Source organism: Eschscholzia californica, unplaced genomic scaffold (genome assembly GCF_041429995.1).
Source record: "Eschscholzia californica isolate CP2 unplaced genomic scaffold, dmEscCali1.0.p SCAF_4, whole genome shotgun sequence".
Taxonomy (NCBI): domain Eukaryota; kingdom Viridiplantae; phylum Streptophyta; class Magnoliopsida; order Ranunculales; family Papaveraceae; genus Eschscholzia; species Eschscholzia californica.
The window spans coordinates 56,894,881-56,914,943 of NW_028238461.1; the positions used below are offsets into that span (position 1 = coordinate 56,894,881).

A 20,063-nucleotide genomic window follows, 5' to 3' on the forward strand; every position below is an offset into this window, starting at 1 on the left:
ATCTTGGCGAACGGAGATTCATACTCTCCATCTCAGTCGTTTCTCAAATCCTCAATCTTTTTATAAAGTTGAGTTTCTACTTTGATTTTATAAAGCTCGAACTTTTCGATTTCTTACACTTTAGTAAGTAATATAACAGAAACAAGTGGAGTCATCGATAAAGGTAATGAATTACCTTTTTCCACCTCATGTTTGAACCGTTTTTAGGTTACAGAGTTCATTGTGAATTCAGTCTAAAGACTTGAACAACGTTTTAGTCATTTTTGACTATATACATGTTTGACATGTACGTCTTTGAGTAAATTTCGAGTTTCGGAATTTAACTCCAAGCTCATTAATTTCTTTAATGACTTATTATTCACATGTCCTAATCTTTCGTGACAAATATTGGAAGACTCAACAATATACGCATAATTATTAATTTTATTAATAATAGGTGCCTTCGGCATTACATGGGTAACATTTAATTGAAATAACCCCCCACATAAGTGGCCCTTTCCAATATACATCGTTTTCTTAAATATGATAACGATATCTGACAGAAAGATTAGTCTGAACCCGTTCTCACTTAAAAGGGAACCAGAAATCAAGTTCTTTTGATTGTCTGGAGCATGGAGTACGTCGGCCAAAGTCACCTCTATTTCGGAAGTGAATTTTAAGACGATCTTTCCCCTTCCTTTGACTTGGGTGATCGAGCCGTTTTCCTTGAATAAGGTCTCTCCTTCGGCTACCTCTGTATAGGAAGAGAATAGGCTTTTGTCACTACAAACGTGATGATTTGTCTTAGAATCGACCCACCATCTCTGGTTGTTAACCAGGTTATCTTCATGTGCCTCTGCACAGAGGTTCATCTTATGAAGTATATCAAACGCCTTTTCGAATTCAGTAATCATTAGACGGTGATTCCGATTTTCGGTGTCTTTTGCTAATAAAGCTTGGTTATCGGCTTTTTCCCTTTGACTGTCATATGTGGAGTGACAATCTTTGGCTAGGTGGCCTCGCTTTCTACATTTGTAGCATTCGACAGGCCTTTGCCTTTTCCTCGACTTGCCTCGCTTCTGCTTCAGAGCGAAGTCAGTTCCCTTGAACATCTCTGGGTTTTCCACGTATGTGGTGTTAGGCTGAAGAACCCGTAGGGTGGTTCTTGTTCGTGCCATTTCCTTTTCTGAAACACACAGAAAGTAAGCCAAATTAATATCTTATAACCAGAGAAATAATCGCTATTTAAAAATGTCTTAAGATTGTTGTTCTCTGGTTATTAATCGATAAGTCGATTTCTCTCTGTCTTGGCTTGATTCGGACAGAGTTTCCTTTCTCTAACTTTATAGAGAGATAAACTATTAAAGAATAAAGATAAGTCAATATTCCTTCTTTCGGGCTAACCGAGATAGGTGTTTAATGTAGTCGAGGCAAGAATAAATTCTCTTTCCTTAAGACATTTTTACACCCCCGTAACAGTACCAAACGTTAGGGTGAATGCCTTCGGGATACAACGACTAACCTTTCAGAAGTTTAAGATGGTACTTCTATATTCTGAAAGCGGGCGAACCTTTGTCAGTATTATGAGCTCTTTGACTGATGCGGATGATCTTCTAGATGCTTTGGAAATTCAGATTTCACTCGAGACTTCTTTCTTCCTTTTCCAGATATTCTAGTCTATCCAGAACCTCTAGAAAATACTTCTTTAATTAGATATTCTAGGCTAACCAGAACCTCTAATTGTTAGAAGGGAAGAGAAGAAGAGAATGAATTGAATTGATGTTCTAGACGACCTATGAAGAACTTCTTTCTTCCTTTTCTAGATATTCTAGTCTATCCAGAACCTCTAGAAAATACTTCTTTAATTAGATATTCTAGGCTAACCAGAACCTCTAATTGTTAGAAGGGAAGAGAAGAAGAGAAGAGAATGAATTGATTGAAAATGAAGTGGGTTTGGTGGGTTTATATAGGAATTGAATAGGTATAAGCTTTTGGGACACATCTCTAGAGTTTTGGGGACAAAACTCTTGGTTTTTAGGGACACAACTCTTTGAGGAGAGTTGGTTATATAACTGGGAATTTCGGGTGGGTTTTAGACCGTTGGATCTGCCTTCACAACTCGGGTGAAACAGCAGCCTTTAGATGATCGTGATCTGTCCCGAAACTGTCCCACAGTTGATCAAATGACCGTTAGATCGTAGCCCGGAGCGTGCCCGAACGCGGAAGGAACGCCTGACGTCAGATCGCGTGAAATCCCGCGCGATGAACGCTGACCGTCCAGATTGGCACGCTTCCTCTTCGCGCAAACGCCCCTCAACTTGACTTGTCCTCTTTGACGCTTTAGTACCTATTTCAACCGATCTTCGTTCAAACTTTAACCTTGAATTTCTCATTCATCCGGAATCGGATTTGAGTGATTCTTGGCTCTAAATTGAAGAGCTCGACGAGACGAACGCAATGGCGCGTTCCGTTTCTGAGTTTGACGAGTCGGCTCGAGCCAAAATTGGCTCCGATTCCAACAATTTCTCCCACAATCCCATGTACACTTCTGGAGAACATCTTCAACTTAGTATCACATCAAGATTGTTACAATGTTGGAGTATGGTCTCTCAATATTATGAGAACTATAATTCCATAATATGTATATGAGAAATTAATTACCCCCACATTTTATGATTGATCTACATTTTCTAAGTTAGAGATGGATACATTGATAGAATAGAACTATAATTCCATAATATGTATATGAGCAAATTAATTACCCACTCTCACACTGTCACACACGCTAAGTCTTTCGAGCCAATATTCAATTGGACTTGCAAGATGGACAAAACACACTACCAAAATCTCTCAACAGGAACTAGTTGTGTGACCATTGAAGTGATAAGAGTGCATCCTTAATTGCTTCATATGCATCCAAGAAGTTCCATGATCAACATCTTCTATAGTTAAAATCAGTTTCTCTGTCCTAATATCCATTTCTTTTTTATCATTAAAATACTCAAATCAACAACCATTTGCCTTTTAAAAGTTGGTTTGTCTTTTTGAGAAAAACTTTTGTACCAGTTATCATCCCTCCTATTTGCATAATTGCATTTGGGACTTCACAAAAACCAACTTAAGCAATAACCAGTCTTCCTCTCTTTCTCGTATTAATTGTTGTTGTCTACCATGAAGTATTTTGAAATTAATATTGTAATTAATATATTTTAACATCTTTTGGACATTTTTTTTTTTTGAAACTGATAACTTCATTCATGAAGATTGAGAACAAACACGAAGTTACAAGTAATCAAAGCAAGCAGTAAGGCTAACACAAGAACAAAAACAGTAGAATTAACTAGGTAGAATAGAGTGGGCCAACGAGTGGGCTGCCCAATTTACATTTCTGTAGCAAAATTGGAGAGTCCATAACGGGTGCAATTCCAGCCCAATTTGTGCTTCTAGAAGGTAGGGTTGTAACCTCCATACCAATGAATCCTGGCCGTCCAAAATTCCCTCTATAAGTGCCTTACAATCACCCTCAATAATCAGATTTGGTTGCCCTAATTCATCACCCAACGTTAGAGCTAGAAGCAGAGCTCTTGTTTCACACTCCAACCCCGAGTCAGCTACTATTCTTCTCAAATATCGTTTCATTCGAGAACTCTTTTTTTTCTTCGTAAACTTTTTTTTTAGAGAGAGAGAGTGGGAAATTTTTTATTTTTTTTTAATGTTTGAAGGTCGCCGGCTGAAAATCTTGCCGACCGGCGACCGCTGCCAGAGAAGACGATGATGTGGCATTTTATGTGACTTGGCATAGAGTGGAAATGAGGTGGAGGAGTGAGAGTAACGGACAGTTAAAGATAACGGAAAAAGGGGGTCATATGAAAATATTTGCTAAAGTAGGGGGCTAGGCAGGAAGCTGGTCACAAAGTTGGGGGCCATTTGGAAAATAACCATTATTCTTTTAGTCCAACCATAAATGTGCATTTGTTAGAAATGTTTTTTATTGTAAAAAATATTTATTATGAAGACATTATTACTGAATTATGTATGACTGAGGGGTATATTACTCAATGAGCTTTTTTTTGAGTCCATTCCTTATTTAATGTAATGGAAGAAAGGAGTATTTAGTCCAGAAAAAACATAAGATGGAACCTAATAAAAGAGCTAAAACTTGATTTAACACCGAAAATGAACTCAGATTTGAGGGGTAAGGGAGTCGAAAAAATTGATTAATGATAAAATAGTTTTATTTAATAGGTAAAATTGGTTTATGAGTAGATAGTGTTTTTTTTTTTTGGAAATTGCCTATGTTAAATATGTGATGAGCACGATAACCCCCAAAATTCAACTCTAACAAGAACGGATTAAAACCCAACTAAACTATGACATATGGCCAACAAAACTACTTTACTTATACATGCCTTAGCAACTGAGTAAAAACATAATTTTCGGGTTAATGTGAATGATTTACCTTAGATTAAAAAAAAAAAGAATTTATGAAAGATTGAAAAATTGATTAACAATAAAATATAATTAATGGGTAAAATTGGTTTCTTAATAGATACTAGATATTTAGAACTTTTGTAGCACCCAGACCATCAAGTCGGAGAATCGGACGAGTTAGAGCGTCGAGCGGATTTGGTAGTTTCTTTGGGGTTTGGTATTGATTACTTATTTTAGTTGATTAGTGCAACTCATCGGATAGTTCTCGAAAAAAAAAATTATAGATTTTGACTGGTCACATGTAAAGATCGGACGTTGTTTGGCTATTGTTATGTATTCGTTAGTTTTCTTTGTGATCCGGTTAGAACCATGTAGTTTCTTCATGGTTGGTTGTGGGAGGAAGAAGAAAGAAAAATGTTAAATCGGGGGTCATAAAATAATTGATGGGGCTTGATTGAGTGACTTATAAAGATGGTGGAAATTAATTATGAGTTATATGTTAATTGAGGGCGTAAAGGTAAATTAAATACATGGCCACCTTCCTTATCAACGCATGGCACCCTCACTTTTGTATAGCAAACCCATTTCCTTTCCTGCCTAACACGTGCCCACCATATTCCACTTAAACCCCATTTTATCATTGTACTCGGACACACATTTCACAACAGAACCGTGAGCAAGTGAGAAGCAAATTGGGTTGGTCGATTTCTTCGCGGTGGTTGGTCGGAATTCGATGAAACTTGTTCCAGGTAATTCCACTCAACTTGTTCTACATATCTATCCGTTTAGAATTTTCTATTTCGTCCGTTTTTGGTGGGTTTACGATAGTTATTTCGATAACTGTATAGTTGGGTCTAATATCTCTTGGGTTCGTAATTTAGAGCTATTTGGGATAGTTATAGTTATATTTCTTCGAATGGTTTGTGTTCAGAAACATGTTTAGAATATTATGGACTATTTTGGGGTGTCTATATATAGACGGGTTGCTGCTGAATTATTTTACGGTTCGAAATTCGTATTTGGGCTAGTTTTGGGAATGAATTGGAATAGAGATGGATACCCGAACTTTTTCGTATTTCACATAAATGGATAGGTTGAGTTATGAATTCGTAACATTGGGTTCATTTTATGATTTGATAGTATTAGCTTCATAGTATTGGGTTCGTTATATAATTTGTCAGCTTATGAAGAAGCCGAAATGTATAATAGAGTTTGTGGGAAGTTGGTTGGTTGATTTCTTTGTATTTCAGTTATTCGGTGGATGTCTCAGTGAACTGGATAGTGCCGATAGGACATTCCTAGTTTAGTTTCATTTATTTTATGCATTCTTGCTTTGCAAGAGGACTCTTGACAGTTATGTAACTGTCAAATGACCGTTTTGCCCTTTCATATTTCAGTAGGACTAATGAACTGCAATAGGGAGCTCGAGGAGAAGTGGAGCTTACTCAGGAGCATCATTGAAAGCGCAAGAAGAGGTAGGATCCTACGAATCTTACTTGGAGCACGGGTATTCCCCGTTTCACCATTATATATATAGTCGTTTTTCTTCTTTTTATAGTTCTCTAGTTCAATTTATGATATGATATGGTATGATATGTATGTATGTGGTGTACTCTATGTTATGGATGTTTCTCCTTTCAAAACAAATTAGTTTTTCTGAAAAATAATCACATGGAGGCGGAATCGCTTGATCTGTGTGATCGTTTTGTGTGAATTGTAAACACGTGGTGGCGGAATCGCTTGAGCTGCGTGTATAACATGGAGGCGGAATCGCTTGATCTGTGTTTTGTGTAATGGTTGTTTTCCGACGGGCATTGGTTGGTCCCCTTGTTTATTTTTATGTTATGGATTAGCCATGAATTATGTCAAGGGTTACACTCGGTGCGTGGCCAGCCGTTTGGTAATGACCATTCTAGTTTACCCGGAATGGGGTCCGGAGAGGATGGGAGTTGGGGTATTCCGACCCTTGGAGTGATTAGGGGACTGACCCAATGCCATGCTTGTTTATTTATTCTGCTAAACCACTGGTGTGTGTGGTTTGAATTCTGTTATGAATGATACTTACAATGTTTTCACCAAAATAAAAGAGGGTGTTTACCCGAGTTTTCTTAATAAGAAAATACTAATTCCCTGAAAGTGGACACTTGTAAAAGCTTGGCTTTAAACAGGGTTTACCCTACCTTGAGACACGAGAACGCTCTTCTCCTTTTGGTTGATGGGACCTTTAGGAGGGCTCTGTTCTTGTAGCTTTGGGAGCCTATCAGATCATTTAATATTATTATAGGTTCATGCATATGTTTGGGTATTCTTCGAATGGTCAATGAGTTACCTTGCGAGGAAGCGTCAGATCTGGCCGGAGATAGGACGCGCCTCAAGACGAGATAATTGTATCGCCGTGGGTATATGGCTCTACTAAGCGACGATACTCTTATAGTCGTCTGGGTAAGTCATGACATATTCTAAGCGTATCATTGTTTGGGTGAGATTTACTATTCGATGCGTATTGAGATCACAAGCCAGCCCGATGGGCGATGATGACGAAGGGAGAGTTACGGAAGCTCTTACCGGGGTATTACGTGGATCCATGTGTACACTGCAGTAGTCAAACGTTCGATAAGGCGCCGCCTGCCTACGCACTAACAAAGGCCGAACGGTTCTTCCTAGCCGAATAGTAGGTGACCCCGACTGAGGGCGTATTCAGTCGTGATCTTGGTAAGCTAGAAGAATTATCTTGCTATATTGCTTTGCTTCTTGTGCATAATGATATCTCTGTGTATATACATATCACTTATAACTATTGATATATCAAACTGTTGATGTGTGTGGTGCGGGTAGGATGTCTAGGTATCCTACTGAGCTGACCTTCGGGTTATCTCATTCCTATTTGTTGTTGTTCAGTTGCAGGTATTGGTGACCCGGAGTGACATAGTTTACTTCGACGGCTCACATTATGTAAGATTATAATTTCTATTATATTTTCAACATAATCACAACGTTAATATTATATATGTATCATCTAGAATAGTTAGGATCGTTCTCTCACTCGTTTGCGATTGTACACATGTAAATAGTATGCACATTATCACTTTTTATTTGATGCTATTGTTATTTAGAAGTTTGTGAGATATGTATGAATGTTTGACAGGTTTTTCAGGTTTGATATGTTCAATTTATAGAGGAGACTCTGTCCAAATTCAGTCTCTTCTGTGAACTATTCATAAACATAATTCAAGTTGTTTTTCTCTTTATGAAAACTATTTTGGGTTACATATTTTCCGAGTATATTTTCAAAAGGTTTAAACTATATTTGATTTTCCGCTGTGTTTGTTCTTGATTTGTAACCCGTGATGAGAGTTTTGGCTTGGGTTTATATTTGAAACTGGTTTGAGTTAGTATTAGACCGAGTTTCTTTTATAAACTGTCGGGCAAACCGTGATTCGGAACACGGGGCGTCACAACTTTAGGTCTCTTTCATGTAGTTGGATTTTAAGTCTCTTTCATTAGACGTTTAACTTAGACAGTTATCGCACTAATCACATCTTCATGATGTATCATTGCTTTGTAACGACTAACGTAGATCGTAGTCGATTTCTCGAAAAGAAAATAGATAGATCTTAATTGATTTAATTGTTTCTGACCTTGACTATTTTTATTTCTTAGAAAAGAAGGAATGAAACAGACTTTTGAAAATCCACCAATTGACTCAAGCTCACGAAGAGAAACTTTCTAAAAGTTGCAATTTTTGGGTTCTAATTCAAATCCTATTCTAATCAGGGTCGGCTAAACTATAGGTTAAAAGGGGCTGGCTGGTTCGAGAGAAACTTACTGGGGTTTAAGAGAGAGAGGGAAGAGATACTTTCTGGTTCAAGAGAAACTTAATGGGTCTTAAGAGATTGAGGAGTCAAGAGAGAAGAGAACAAACAAGTCAAAATACAATTAAGAAAAATACTACTAGTTTTGATGGAGTTTCTTATGTGAAGGATGAATTATTGGTAGAAATACTTAGCAGACTTCCGGCAAAGTCACTTACGCGTTTTAAGTGTGTACGTAAGAGTTGGTTGTATATGTTCGAAGAAGATAAATACTTTTTGTCGTTACACACTTCTCAATTATTAAAATCACACCAAAAACTCCTCATTACTTGTTCAGATAAAAGGTGTGGAACTAGATTTTTCACCCTAGATTTGTTTCAACCTAATAAGTATGTGGAAAGATATTCAGGTGAATGGGAGAAAGGTGCTCAGTGGCAGAAGCAACACATATTAGTATCTCCTTATGGTTTGGTTTGTTACGTGAACTACAACGATTATTCTGTTAGAATTTACAATAATTGCATTAGTGAAAGAACGCCATGGATCAAATCAAACATAGGAAAAGATCTGTTTAAACGTTCTTATTACAACGATATTCCTGTTTGTGGATTTGGGTTCGACCCAATTACTCAAAAACATAAAGTAGTATTCATATGGGGTAGACAGTGGGACAATATAACTGAAGATTTTGAGGAAGTGCCTCTTTGTGAGGTATTGACTGTTGGTGAAAATATTTGGAGAACTATTGAAATCGACACGCCTATGAAAAATGTTCAGGGACACCCAATTTATGCGAATGGTTCCTTATATTGGATGAACGAGCCATTTTGTCCCTATCATCGAGAAGAGAAGTATGTCAATAGCATACTTGGATTTGATGTTGGAAGGGAGAAGTTTAGAGTGATAAACTACCCTAACCATATTTTCAAGAGTCGTCTTCCTCGTGCTTATTATATGGAAGACTTATTGGAAGTTGACGGACATTTAGCATTAATAGAGCGATATTGTTACGATGAAAAAGGGAATCCTTCCGATACAGAGATGAAGCTGTGGAGTTATATTGAGGATGGGAAGGAGAATAGGTGGATTGAAGAGCCATTTGAATTGCCTCGCCATGTGAAGGATAATGCTTATGGTTTTATATCAATACCAGGAACAAACAAATTAATCATAACAAGAAGAACAAGACCACTGAAAGATGAAGATTACGACGAAAAATGTTTCGGTTTATATTTTTATGACAGAAAAGAGAAGAAGGGGAATAAATTCGGTGGTATCACCGACCCAACGAATAAATTCCAAAAGAAGGTTTTCATGTATCCTTACTGGTGCGAGTCTTCAATAATCGTGCAGAGCATTTATCCAGTTCGAAATTCACTATAGTTAAGTGTAACTCTGATGACTGAAGTCGACGAAGAGAGCATTTCGTATTACTTTGTGGGAATATGTTATTATTATTACTTGTAACAACTATATACTTCAAAGGAATTTATATTTCTCTCACATGTTAGCAAAATTCGTATCGCTTACTTTCTATCTTTTGATCTTTATTACTTCATAGGGATATGTGACTATTATTAAAAAAAAAAAATGACAAAATCGACGATGAAAACCCATGTCAACAACTTGTATGGTAGGTTGCAATAGCAGGAGTTCCAGCTGATTCGATAATGAAGAAAACGAGCAAACTGTATGATAAATGGACACTAATATGGGACACTAAATTCAGTTACCCATTGACTGCTTCAGAGCTAGCATTACTACGAAAAGAAGTTCACGAGTATTACAGAACTGAAAAAGATGATTTTGGTGGACAAACTTGCTTGCTAATATCATAATTGAGAACTAGGATCCGAGCAGTTCTGTTATTTAATCGAAAGGCGAAAAATTCAAGTTCGTGAAGCTTCTTATGCTGTTCTAGTTTGCTTGAGCATAGGTTTCACATCTCAATTTTGTTCCCAAACTAACCTCATACTATCATTTATTGTAATAGCTAAAGTTCAGAATGGCGATAGTCAGAATTTTAACTCCAACATTATAACTCAATTCGGTGGTATTCTGTGTTAAAAATGTATTCTTTTTTCATTGTGGGACTGTTCTCATATTTAAAGACCCAAAATAATTTGGTTGTATTATGTGTTGCTTTTTTGCTTGGGACTTATAGAATTCCGCTCTTAGTTCTCGTTGTAGTACTATGCCTACGTTTGCAAAGCAAAAGAAGACAAAATTTTTGGAATCAAATATTGATTATTCTTAACTTGAGATTTTGCTTGCAATGCTCAAACTTTTGTACCTTCACAATTCATACCCGTCCTAGGTTCCAAGTAAGATGGAAGAGAACAACAGGAGTCCTAGATTTTAAGGAACCTCTTGCTTAGGTTTACCATAAACAAATTTCTTTGATACGAACACTCCTTCCTTTTCTGGTCTATAACTATTACTTAAGGTCAACAGTTGGTAGCCCAAGTGGTTCCAAGGTGTTGACATAAACTCCAGAAATCCCTGGAGGTCCCAGGTTCGAATCCCAGAGAAGGTGGAATCTTTGGTTGTTTGACTTGGGGTTATTAGGGTGTAAATAATGTTGTTGGGCTTTAGGCCATGTCTTGTTGGGCTATAGGCACGGTTCTGTTAGTGTTTGAATGGGCGGTTATCGAACTTATCACATCTATGATGTATCAAGTGCCAAATGTAACGACATACGTAGATTGTAGTCGACTTCCAAAAAAGAAAAAAAAGAAAAAACTATTCCTTAAGCAAATTCATTATATTTGGTTTTAATAAGAGACATTTTAAGCCAAAATATATATGATCCAACTCAAAATTAATCTTTTCTCTAAGGATCAAAACATTATTTTCTAATGGATTTATTACAACTGTATTAAAAATAATTTTATTTTCTAATGGATTTATTACAACTGTATTAAAAAATAATTTTATTTTGGCAATCATAATTTGGGAAGGCGAGAGAGTTGTCATGACCATTATTTGTGCAATTAAGCTGAGTCTAATCTTTACAATCAGTGGACCTTTTTTAAGAAATTTTAGTAATCGATCTCCAGCGAAAGTGAAATCAATAGTTTACTGAACTTAAATTATGAAATGTATAAATAAAATAATCTAATTGACTTTAGACCATTAGTATAACTGAGCTTTAGGTTGGTTTGTGTGATGATTTATAATTTGTCAGTTATCGTGTTTATCACATCTTATAGATGTATCAATGCTTTTGTAATGACAGTCGTAATCAATTTCAAAAAGAAAAAATGTGGTTCACGATTAGATGAGGCCATGTACACAGAGTGGCAAAGTGGGTGAACAAAAAAAGAGAGCTTTTAACATTGATTATTTGGCCCATAGTTTCTTTATGGCATCTTAAATTCCAAAGTAACACAACCGTGTTAAACCCGTGTATACACCGTATCCCTCCATCCCTATATCACTCTCATGCACAAATTATGGTCTTATTTCTAACAAAGGCCTAACATTTTTGACCGACTACAAACTCTTCCAAAATAGGAGTATCCACAAGAATAATAGTGATTCACAAAATAATGCAGTAGTCCTAAGTCAGAGTCAATTTAGATCATACATAAACTTAAATAATAAATGTTTTACAGGTTTATATAGTTGGGTGTCTAAATTATAAACAAATCGGAAAGATTTCTTATTTATTCTAATAAAATCCGACGGTTACGATTATCTAGACATTGACTCGCAACTGTTTAGCGATATTAGGACTACTAACTACATCCAAAATGATGTATCAATGTCTTGTAACGATTAATGTACATCGTTTATGATTTCTCAAAAGAAAAAAAAAAGATAGATATATAGATATTTTGGTAATTCTTAATTGATTTAATTGTTTCTAACCTTAAATATTTTTATTGCTTAAAAAAGAAGGAATTTGAGACAGACTTTTAAAAATCCACCAATAGACTCAAGCTCACGAAGAGAAACTTTCTAAAAGTTCCAAATTTTTATGATTTCTAATACAAATCCTATTCTAATTAGGGTCGGCTAAACTAGGGTTAAAAGGGGCTAGCTAGTTCGAGAGAAACTTACTGGGGTTTAAGAGAGAGAGAAGAAGCAAGAGGGAAGAGATATACTTTCTGGTTCAATAGAAACTTAACAGAATGATGAAGCAAGAGAGAAGAGAACAAACAAGCCAAAATACAATTAATAAAAATTGTTTTGATGGAGTTTGGGTGAAGGATGAATTAATGTTAGAAATACTTAGCAGACTTCCGGCAAAGTCACTTATGCGTTTTAAGTGTGTACGTAAGAGTTGGTTGTATTTGATCGAAGAAGATAAATACTTTCTGTCTTTACACACTTGTCAGTTATTAAAATCACAACAACAACAACTTCTCATTACTTGTTCAAATAAAAGGCTTGGAACTAGTTTTTTCACCCAAGATTTGTTTCAACCTAACAAGGAGTATGTGCAAGAATATATAGGTGAATGGGAGAAAGGTGCTCAGTGGCAGAAAAAACACATATTAGTATCTCCTTACGGTTTGGTTTGTTACGTGAACTACAACGAATATTCTGTTAGAATTTACAATAATTGCATTAAAGAAATAACACCATGGATCAAATCAAATAAAGGAAAAGATCTGTTTAAACGTTCTAATTACAACGTTATTCCTGTTTGTGGATTTGGATTCGACCCAATTACTCAAAAACATAAAGTAGTATTCATCTGGGGTAGAATGTGGGGCAATATAACTGATGAAGATTTTGAGGAAATGCCTCTTTGTGAGGTATTGACTGTTGGTGAAAATATTTGGAGAACTATTGAAACCGACACACCTATGAAAAATATTCACGGACACCCAATTTATGCAAATGGTTCTTTATATTGGATAGACGATGCATTTAGTCCCTATCATCCAGAAAATGTTAATAGCATACTTGGATTTGATGTTGGAAAAGAGAAGTTTAGAGCGATAAAGTACCCTAACAATATTTTCAAGAGTCGTCTTCCTCATGTTTATCCTATGGAAGACTTATTGGAAGTTGACGGACATTTGGCATTAATAGAGCGATATTGTTACGATGAAAAAGGGAATCCTTCCGATACAGAGATGAAGCTGTGGAGTTATATCGAGGATGGGAAGGAGAGTAGGTGGATTGAAGAGCCATTTGAATTGCCTCGCCATGTGAAGGATAATGCTTATGGTTTTATATCAATTCCAGGAACAAACAAATTAATCATAACAACAAGAACAAGACCACTGAAAGATGAAAATTTCAACGAAAAATGTTTTGGTTTATATATTTATGACATAAAAGAGAAGAAGTGGAATAAATACGGTAGTATCACTGACCCAATGAATAAATCCCAAAAGAATTTTCCCATGTATTCTTCCTGGTGTGAGTTTTCGATAATCGTGCAGAGCATTTATCCAGTTCGACACCAAACAATACTACCAACGGTAACAACTTTCCTTTCGACACCAAACAAGTGACCACCAACTGTAACAACTTTTGTTTCGTGCCATTGGTATATCACTCTCTATAAAATATTATTATGTTTGTTTTTAGTAGTTAGGTCTTTGTAAAGTTATTGGTTCTTTTTATTTGTAGAAAACATCGAATTTCACTGTAGTCCAGTGTAACTCTGATAACTAAAGTCCACGAAGAGAGAATTTATAATTTTATATGTCTCTCTTTTTTCACAAATTCGTATCACTTATTTTCTGTCTTTTGAACTTTATTACTTCATAGGAATATGTTACTATTATTAAGAAAAAATGACAGAATTGACGGTGAAAACTTATCACCTCGAGCCACAACCATAGCTCCTCGTCAAATAACCATAGCTAGCTCCTCGTCGAATAAACTGTAGAAATTCTTATCAATAAGTTCAATCGAATATCTAAGACATGCTTAACTCCTTTGAGCAGCAATTTAATACTAATACTAGTCTCAAAACAAATATCACATATGTCAACAACCTGTATGCATGTATGGTAGGTTGGAATAGCAGGAGTTTCAGTTGTTTCGGTAATGAAGAAAATGAATAAAATGTATGATGAATGGACACCAATATGGGACACTCAATTCAGTTTCCCATTGACTGTTCCAAAACTAGCATCCCTACAAATAGAAGTTTACGAGTATGGCAAAACAGAAAAAGATGATTTTGGTGGACAAACACATATGCCAGTATCAGGATTGAGAATAGGATCCTAGCAGTCCCATTATTTAATCGAAAAGGCAAACACATTCAAGTCTGGAAAGCTTCTTATACAGTTCTAGTTTGCTCGAACACAGGTTTCATATCTCAATTTTGTTCCCAAAATAACTTCATAGTATCATTCATTGTAATAGATAAAGTTCAGAATGGCGATAGTCGGAATGTTAACTATAACATTATAATTCAGTCTGGGGGTAATCAGGGTTAAGTTTGCACTCTTCTTTTATGTGAGACTATTCTCATATTCAAAAACCCAAAATGATTTGGTTGTATCATGTGTTGCTTTCTGCTTGGGATTTATGAGGTCTTACTATGCCTACATTTGCTTAACACAAGAAAAGAAAAATAGACGGCATCCAATATTTTTGGAATCAAATGTGAAGAGGTACGTACCTCTTGATAATCGACTCGGATGAAGCCGAGGAAGATGAAGAGAGATTGATCCCTCGGTGGAACCGAGAGGGACAGCAGGACCTCTCGGGTGAAACCGAGAGGATGATGATGAAGATAATCGGGTGAGACCGAGAGAGAAGGTTGGAGAACTCGGTTGAATCCCGAGAGTTGATCCTAGTCTTCTCGGTTGGAACCAAAGATGATGATAGCAAAGTGTTAATCGTGAGAGAGAGAGAGAGAGATAGGTAAATACCTTTTCTTTATTCACAATAACATGATTTTACATTATGGATCTAATCCTTTATATAGGTTTACAAGAAGTGTTTAAGAAACATAAAACTATATCTAAGTATGTGTTTATCTAAACTCAGGGCCGTGCAGTGGGCAGTGCGGGCATGGCGCCCGCACTGGGCCCCCCACTGCATGGGGCCCACAATTTTTTTTAGAATTAGAATTTTGAAACATTCAAATAGGTGTGAATTGTTAATTGGGTGTAGAGGTGGGAATTTTGCCCATAAGCCCAAACCCGCCCACGGGCACCCGAGCCCAACGAGGACCATGGACGCCCGCGCCCGTCTCGGGCACAACCCGCCCAGCCCGCCAAATTTTAGTGGGCGGGCATGGGTTAAAACCTCTACCCGCGCACCCGCCCATGCCCGCACCCACTTAAGCTCACCCATTGATAACCAACCAAATTACATCAACTTTATGGGTTGATGAAGCCCAACCGTCCATGTTGCTAGGCTTAGTTGAGATGGTAAACAAATATGTTTAAGGGCAATCACACGAACTCAATGCATTTCCAGTGGCCCAAGAGAATTCCTAGTTGAATACCGAAGTAGTCTTTGGCTTTGAGGGAACAAAAAGTGGGATAAGTTTTATTATATCTCATGAGAATTCTTCATTAGTTTTCAATGTGAGATTAAATTCCTAAAAGAAACAATACAAATAATGTCTAGTTTTAATCTCACATTGTCTCTTTAGAATCAGGAAAGGTGTTTGGAGATTTTATAATAGGAGAGGAAAAAGTGAATTTTTTCAAGTCATGAGATTACCCGCTACCCGCCCGCCCATACCCGAATTACCCGAGCTTCTTAATGGGCTTGGGCGGGTAATGGACAAGGCAAATTTTAAAATTGCCCGCCCGATTAACCCGCTTACCCTAATAGCCATTGAAATTTTGTGCCCGACCCGCCCAGCCCGATGCTTCAAGTGCCCATGGACGCCCATACCCGCCCAATTTCCACCCCTAATTGGGTGGAAGTTTGTTTACTATTTTCCTCTTGCATCTAACGCCACAATCTCTCTCTCTCCCTTCCATGCTTATTAGGTACATTTACTCCTTAGGTAATAAATGTTAACATCTTTTTCTTCTCTGAATCTTACTTTCCATTTCATTTCATTTCTTTCTTTCTTCCAACCTACTCTCTTTCTAAATATTGAATTTGTTTCTCTATCTAAAAATATCTAATTTATTTTCTCTACAATAGAAAAAGATTTAGAATTTATATTATATAAAGGTAGTTTTTTTTTCACGTTTAATAGTCTGCTCAACATATAGGTTCTTACTTAACTATTATTTCAGTGTACTCGTTTTCTGAAAATTTTTGTGTGACATTTGGATTCTTTCTCTCTTTTTACTACAATTTTTTCTCTTCGACATTTCAACTACATTTAATCAGTTAGTCTATTTATAATACATCAATCAGTTTTCTTTGTTTACTAATTTGAATTCTTTTGTAAATATTTACTATTAGATGTTAATAACTGTTAATATCTTCGGCACAAAAAAATATAAATCTGGAAATTTGGAAAAGCATAAGAACAAAACAAAGAAAAAAGTAGTTTTATGTTAGTAAATAAATTCACTATAATATAGCCATCGATTTCGACTGAAATACATTGAGATTTAATACATAAACGAATTATTATCTTTTCATCATTTCATGGTCAAATTATTTGGAAATTTTGCTATTTTGTTTTCAAAAGAACGTTTTTACATTTACTTATACAAGTCCCCCAATTCATATTTCGCACTGGGCCCCCAAATTCTCAGGCACGGCCCTGTCTAAACTACATCAATCTTGGTAGTAATAGGAATCCTAATCCTACTAGGATTACTATAATTAAGTGGACCTAATCCACTCGGTTTAGCCGAGTGGAGTGGACTCTAACACTCCCCCTCAAGTTAGAGCGGGAATGGAAGTAACGCCTAACTTGCCAATAATGTTCTTGAACGGTTCTGCTCCAAGTGGTTTGGTGAAGATATCCGCTAACTGGTTGTCTGAAGTGATGAAGCGAGTGGCAATGACGTTGTCTTTAATCTTCTCACGAACGATGTGGCAATCTATTTCAATATGTTTCGTACGTTCGTGGAATACGGGGTTATCAGCGAAATGGAGTGCAACCCGATTGTCACAGTAAACTGTCATCGGGTCTGTGTGATCAATTCCAAAATCAAGTAATAAATACTTGAGCCATTGTAGTTCACAAGTGAGAATGGCCAAAGCTCGATATTCTGCTTCTGCAGATGATTTAGCAACCGTTGGTTGTTTCTTTGATTTCCAAGAGAGTGGACTATCACCCATCATTGTAAAATATCCAGTAGTTGATCTACGGGTTGAAGGGCAATCTGCCCAATCTGAGTCACAGTATCCTGTGATATGAAAAGAGCTTTTTGCTGATAAGAAGACTCCTTTATCAAGGGTTCCTTTCAAGTATCGTAGAACGCGATGAGCAGCGTCTAAGTGTACTTGACTAGGTGTCTGCATGAATTGACTAAGATTATTTACTGCGAAGGTGATGTCTGGTCGTGTGACCGTTAGATATAGTAATCGGCCAATGAGTCGGCGGTAGACCGACGGATCCTTTAAAGGAATACCGTCGGTAGGACTAAGACGGAGCTTTTGATCCATAGGAAATTCAGAGGGACGTGCCGCAGTTAGGCCAGAATCTTTTAGAATGTCAAGAGCATATTTCCGTTGACATAGGAAAATGCCCTGCGATGAGCGAGATACTTCAATACCGAGGAAGTACTGTAGACGGCCTAAATCTTTTAGTGAAAAAGATTTGTTAAGAAATAATTTTAGCTTGGAAATAGCATTATCATTATTTCCAGTGATGATTATGTCGTCTACGTAGACGAGAACAAAGATTTGAGTGGAGTGCGAACGGAAAGTGAAGAGAGAATAGTCGCTTTTAGACTGAGAAAAACCTCGTTCAATAAGAACGGAGGAGAATTTTGAAAACCATTGACGGGAGGCCTGTTTAAGACCGTATAAGGACTTATGAAGACGACATACTTTAGACTCCCCCTGAGATGAAAAACCGGGAGGAAGTTTCATGTAGACTTCTTCATGGAGATCGCCCTGGAGAAAGGCGTTATTAACATCCAACTGGTGGAGAGACCAGCCTTTAACGGCGGCAATAGATAAGAGAACACGGACAGTAACGAGTTTTGCGACTGGGGCAAAAGTGTCGTTATAGTCGAGTCCCTCGATTTGGGTGTAACCTTTAGCTACTAGATGAGCTTTATAGCATTCGATGGAACCATCGGAATTGAATTTAATTTTGTATACCCATTTGCAACCAATAGGTCGCTTGCCGGGTGGAAGATCAGTGATGGACCATGTCTTGTTTTCTTCCAAAGCGGAGATTTCTTTGGCCATAGCTTCCTTCCAATGAGACGATTTCATTGCTTGAGTGAAGGAGGTAGGCTCGGTAGTAGACAATACAGAGGAGAGGAATTGTTGATGAGATGTGGAGAATGAATTGATGGAGAAGTAGTTTTCAAGTGGGTACTTGACGGAACTTGTGTTGGAACACACATAATCATTCAAGTGGGACGGTGGTCGGCGAGATCGTGTTGGACGGCCGGAAATCTCAACCATCTGGTCGGAATTAGCCTCGGGCGGTGTTGGGTCCGTCGAGGGGACGTCGGGTATAGGACTGTCCATGGCTGCTGGAGACGCTCTTGATTGGGGAGTGTCACTAGCAGCCGCTGAAGGCACCTCGGGTGATGGTGCCTGTTGTAATGGACCGGGAATGGAACCCGGTCCAGCAGGGGTGTCTGAAGGCACCCCTGAATCGGTAATCTGTCGAACAGCAGCTCCATCGGTAATCTGTTGGACGTTAGGAACAGCAGCTCCATCGGTGATGGTGCTGCTGTTTGGTGCCGAAACAGTGGAGGTCTTGCCGGTCGATGGAAAATTGAAGGTGTCATCATCTTCGATGGAAAGGAATGGTTCCGGATCGGAGTGGTTCGGTGTAGCCGAAGAGTATGAGGGAGACATTGGAAATTTGTTTTCAACGAACGTGACGTCTCTAGAGACAAATATTCGTCGTGTGGAGATATCGTAAACACGATAACCTTTTTGTCCATTGGGATATCCAAGGAATATACCGGCGGAAGAGCGGGCGTCCAACTTGGTTTTAACCAAAGGAATTCGAGCATAGCAAAGACATCCAAAGACACGTAGATGTGAAAGATTGGGAGCAACACCCATGAGGATTTCATGGGGTGATTTTCCATCGAGAATGGGTGTCGGTAATTTATTGATTAAATAAACCGCGGTGAGAACACACTCTCCTCAAAAAGAGAGAGGAAGGTGAGCTTGGAGTCGTAATGAACGTGCCACTTCAAGGATGTGGCGATGTTTACGTTCAACTACCCCGTTTTGTTGGGGTGTATAAGTGCAACTACGTTGGTGGGTAACCCCTTTTTCGACAACCCAACTTTGTAGAGAGGAATTGATAAATTCGGTTCCATTGTCCAATCGAAAAGTCTTTATTTTACAATTAAATTGTGTGGAGACATAGGTAAAAAAATTCATAATTGTCCTATTTGAATCGGACTTAGAATCCAAAAGAAATATCCAAGTACAACGTGAATAATCGTCGACAAGGGTGAGAAAATATCGACACCCGGAGGTGGATGGGACCGGAAAAGGTCCCCACAAATCCGCATGTACCAACTCAAATATGTGAGAGGAAGAAGTGGTACTAGTTGGAAAAGGTAAACGACATTGCTTAGAAAGTGGACAAACATCGCACGGTACTTTATTAGATAAATATTTAAAATTCAAACAAGGAAGTTTGGAATGGAAATATTGAAAACGACTAAAAGATGGATGGCCTAAACGCCAATGCCATAAAACAAAAGACTCATTACTAGAACTATCTTTAGTAAGACTAGAAATCGAAAAAATTGGACGCTCCGTGCGAAGGAAATAAAGATCATCATG

General features: G+C 37.5%; 2 protein-coding genes and 2 long non-coding RNA genes across 4 annotated transcripts; 3 read left to right on the plus strand and 1 right to left on the minus strand.

Annotated features, from left to right (window-relative positions):
- Positions 1-405: 405 nt before the first annotated feature.
- On the minus strand, positions 406-1,917 carry LOC147546683 (uncharacterized). Its single transcript, XR_015224299.1, has 2 exons — positions 1,550-1,917; positions 406-1,165 (listed from the first exon to the last, which is right to left on the minus strand). It is a non-coding gene; the product is annotated as an uncharacterized LOC147546683 (long non-coding RNA).
- A 3,816-nt stretch (positions 1,918-5,733) lies between these two features.
- Positions 5,734-7,504, plus strand: LOC147546684 (uncharacterized). The gene is made up of 2 exons (XR_015223607.1): positions 5,734-5,885; positions 7,309-7,504. It is a non-coding gene; the product is annotated as an uncharacterized LOC147546684 (long non-coding RNA).
- Positions 7,505-8,288: 784 nt separating this feature from the next.
- On the plus strand, positions 8,289-9,605 carry LOC147546685 (putative F-box protein At2g02030). The gene has a single exon (XM_086635930.1). It carries the CDS (start codon positions 8,289-8,291, stop codon positions 9,603-9,605), a length of 1,317 nt encoding a protein of 438 aa, XP_086492056.1.
- Positions 9,606-12,285: 2,680 nt separating this feature from the next.
- Positions 12,286-14,125, plus strand: LOC147546686 (F-box protein At1g11270-like). Its single transcript, XM_086638334.1, has 2 exons — positions 12,286-13,797; positions 14,094-14,125. The coding sequence occupies exon 1, from the start codon at positions 12,359-12,361 to the stop codon at positions 13,694-13,696; it is 1,338 nt and encodes a 445-aa protein (XP_086494460.1). The 5' UTR covers positions 12,286-12,358; the 3' UTR covers positions 13,697-13,797; positions 14,094-14,125.
- The last annotated feature ends 5,938 nt before the right edge of the window (positions 14,126-20,063 follow it).

Coding starts and splice junctions, on each gene's coding strand:
- LOC147546685 (XM_086635930.1), top strand. CDS start 8,289: ATGGGTCTTAAGAGATTGAGGAGTCAAGAGAGAAGAGAACAAACAAGT.
- LOC147546686 (XM_086638334.1), top strand. CDS start 12,359: ATGATGAAGCAAGAGAGAAGAGAACAAACAAGCCAAAATACAATTAAT.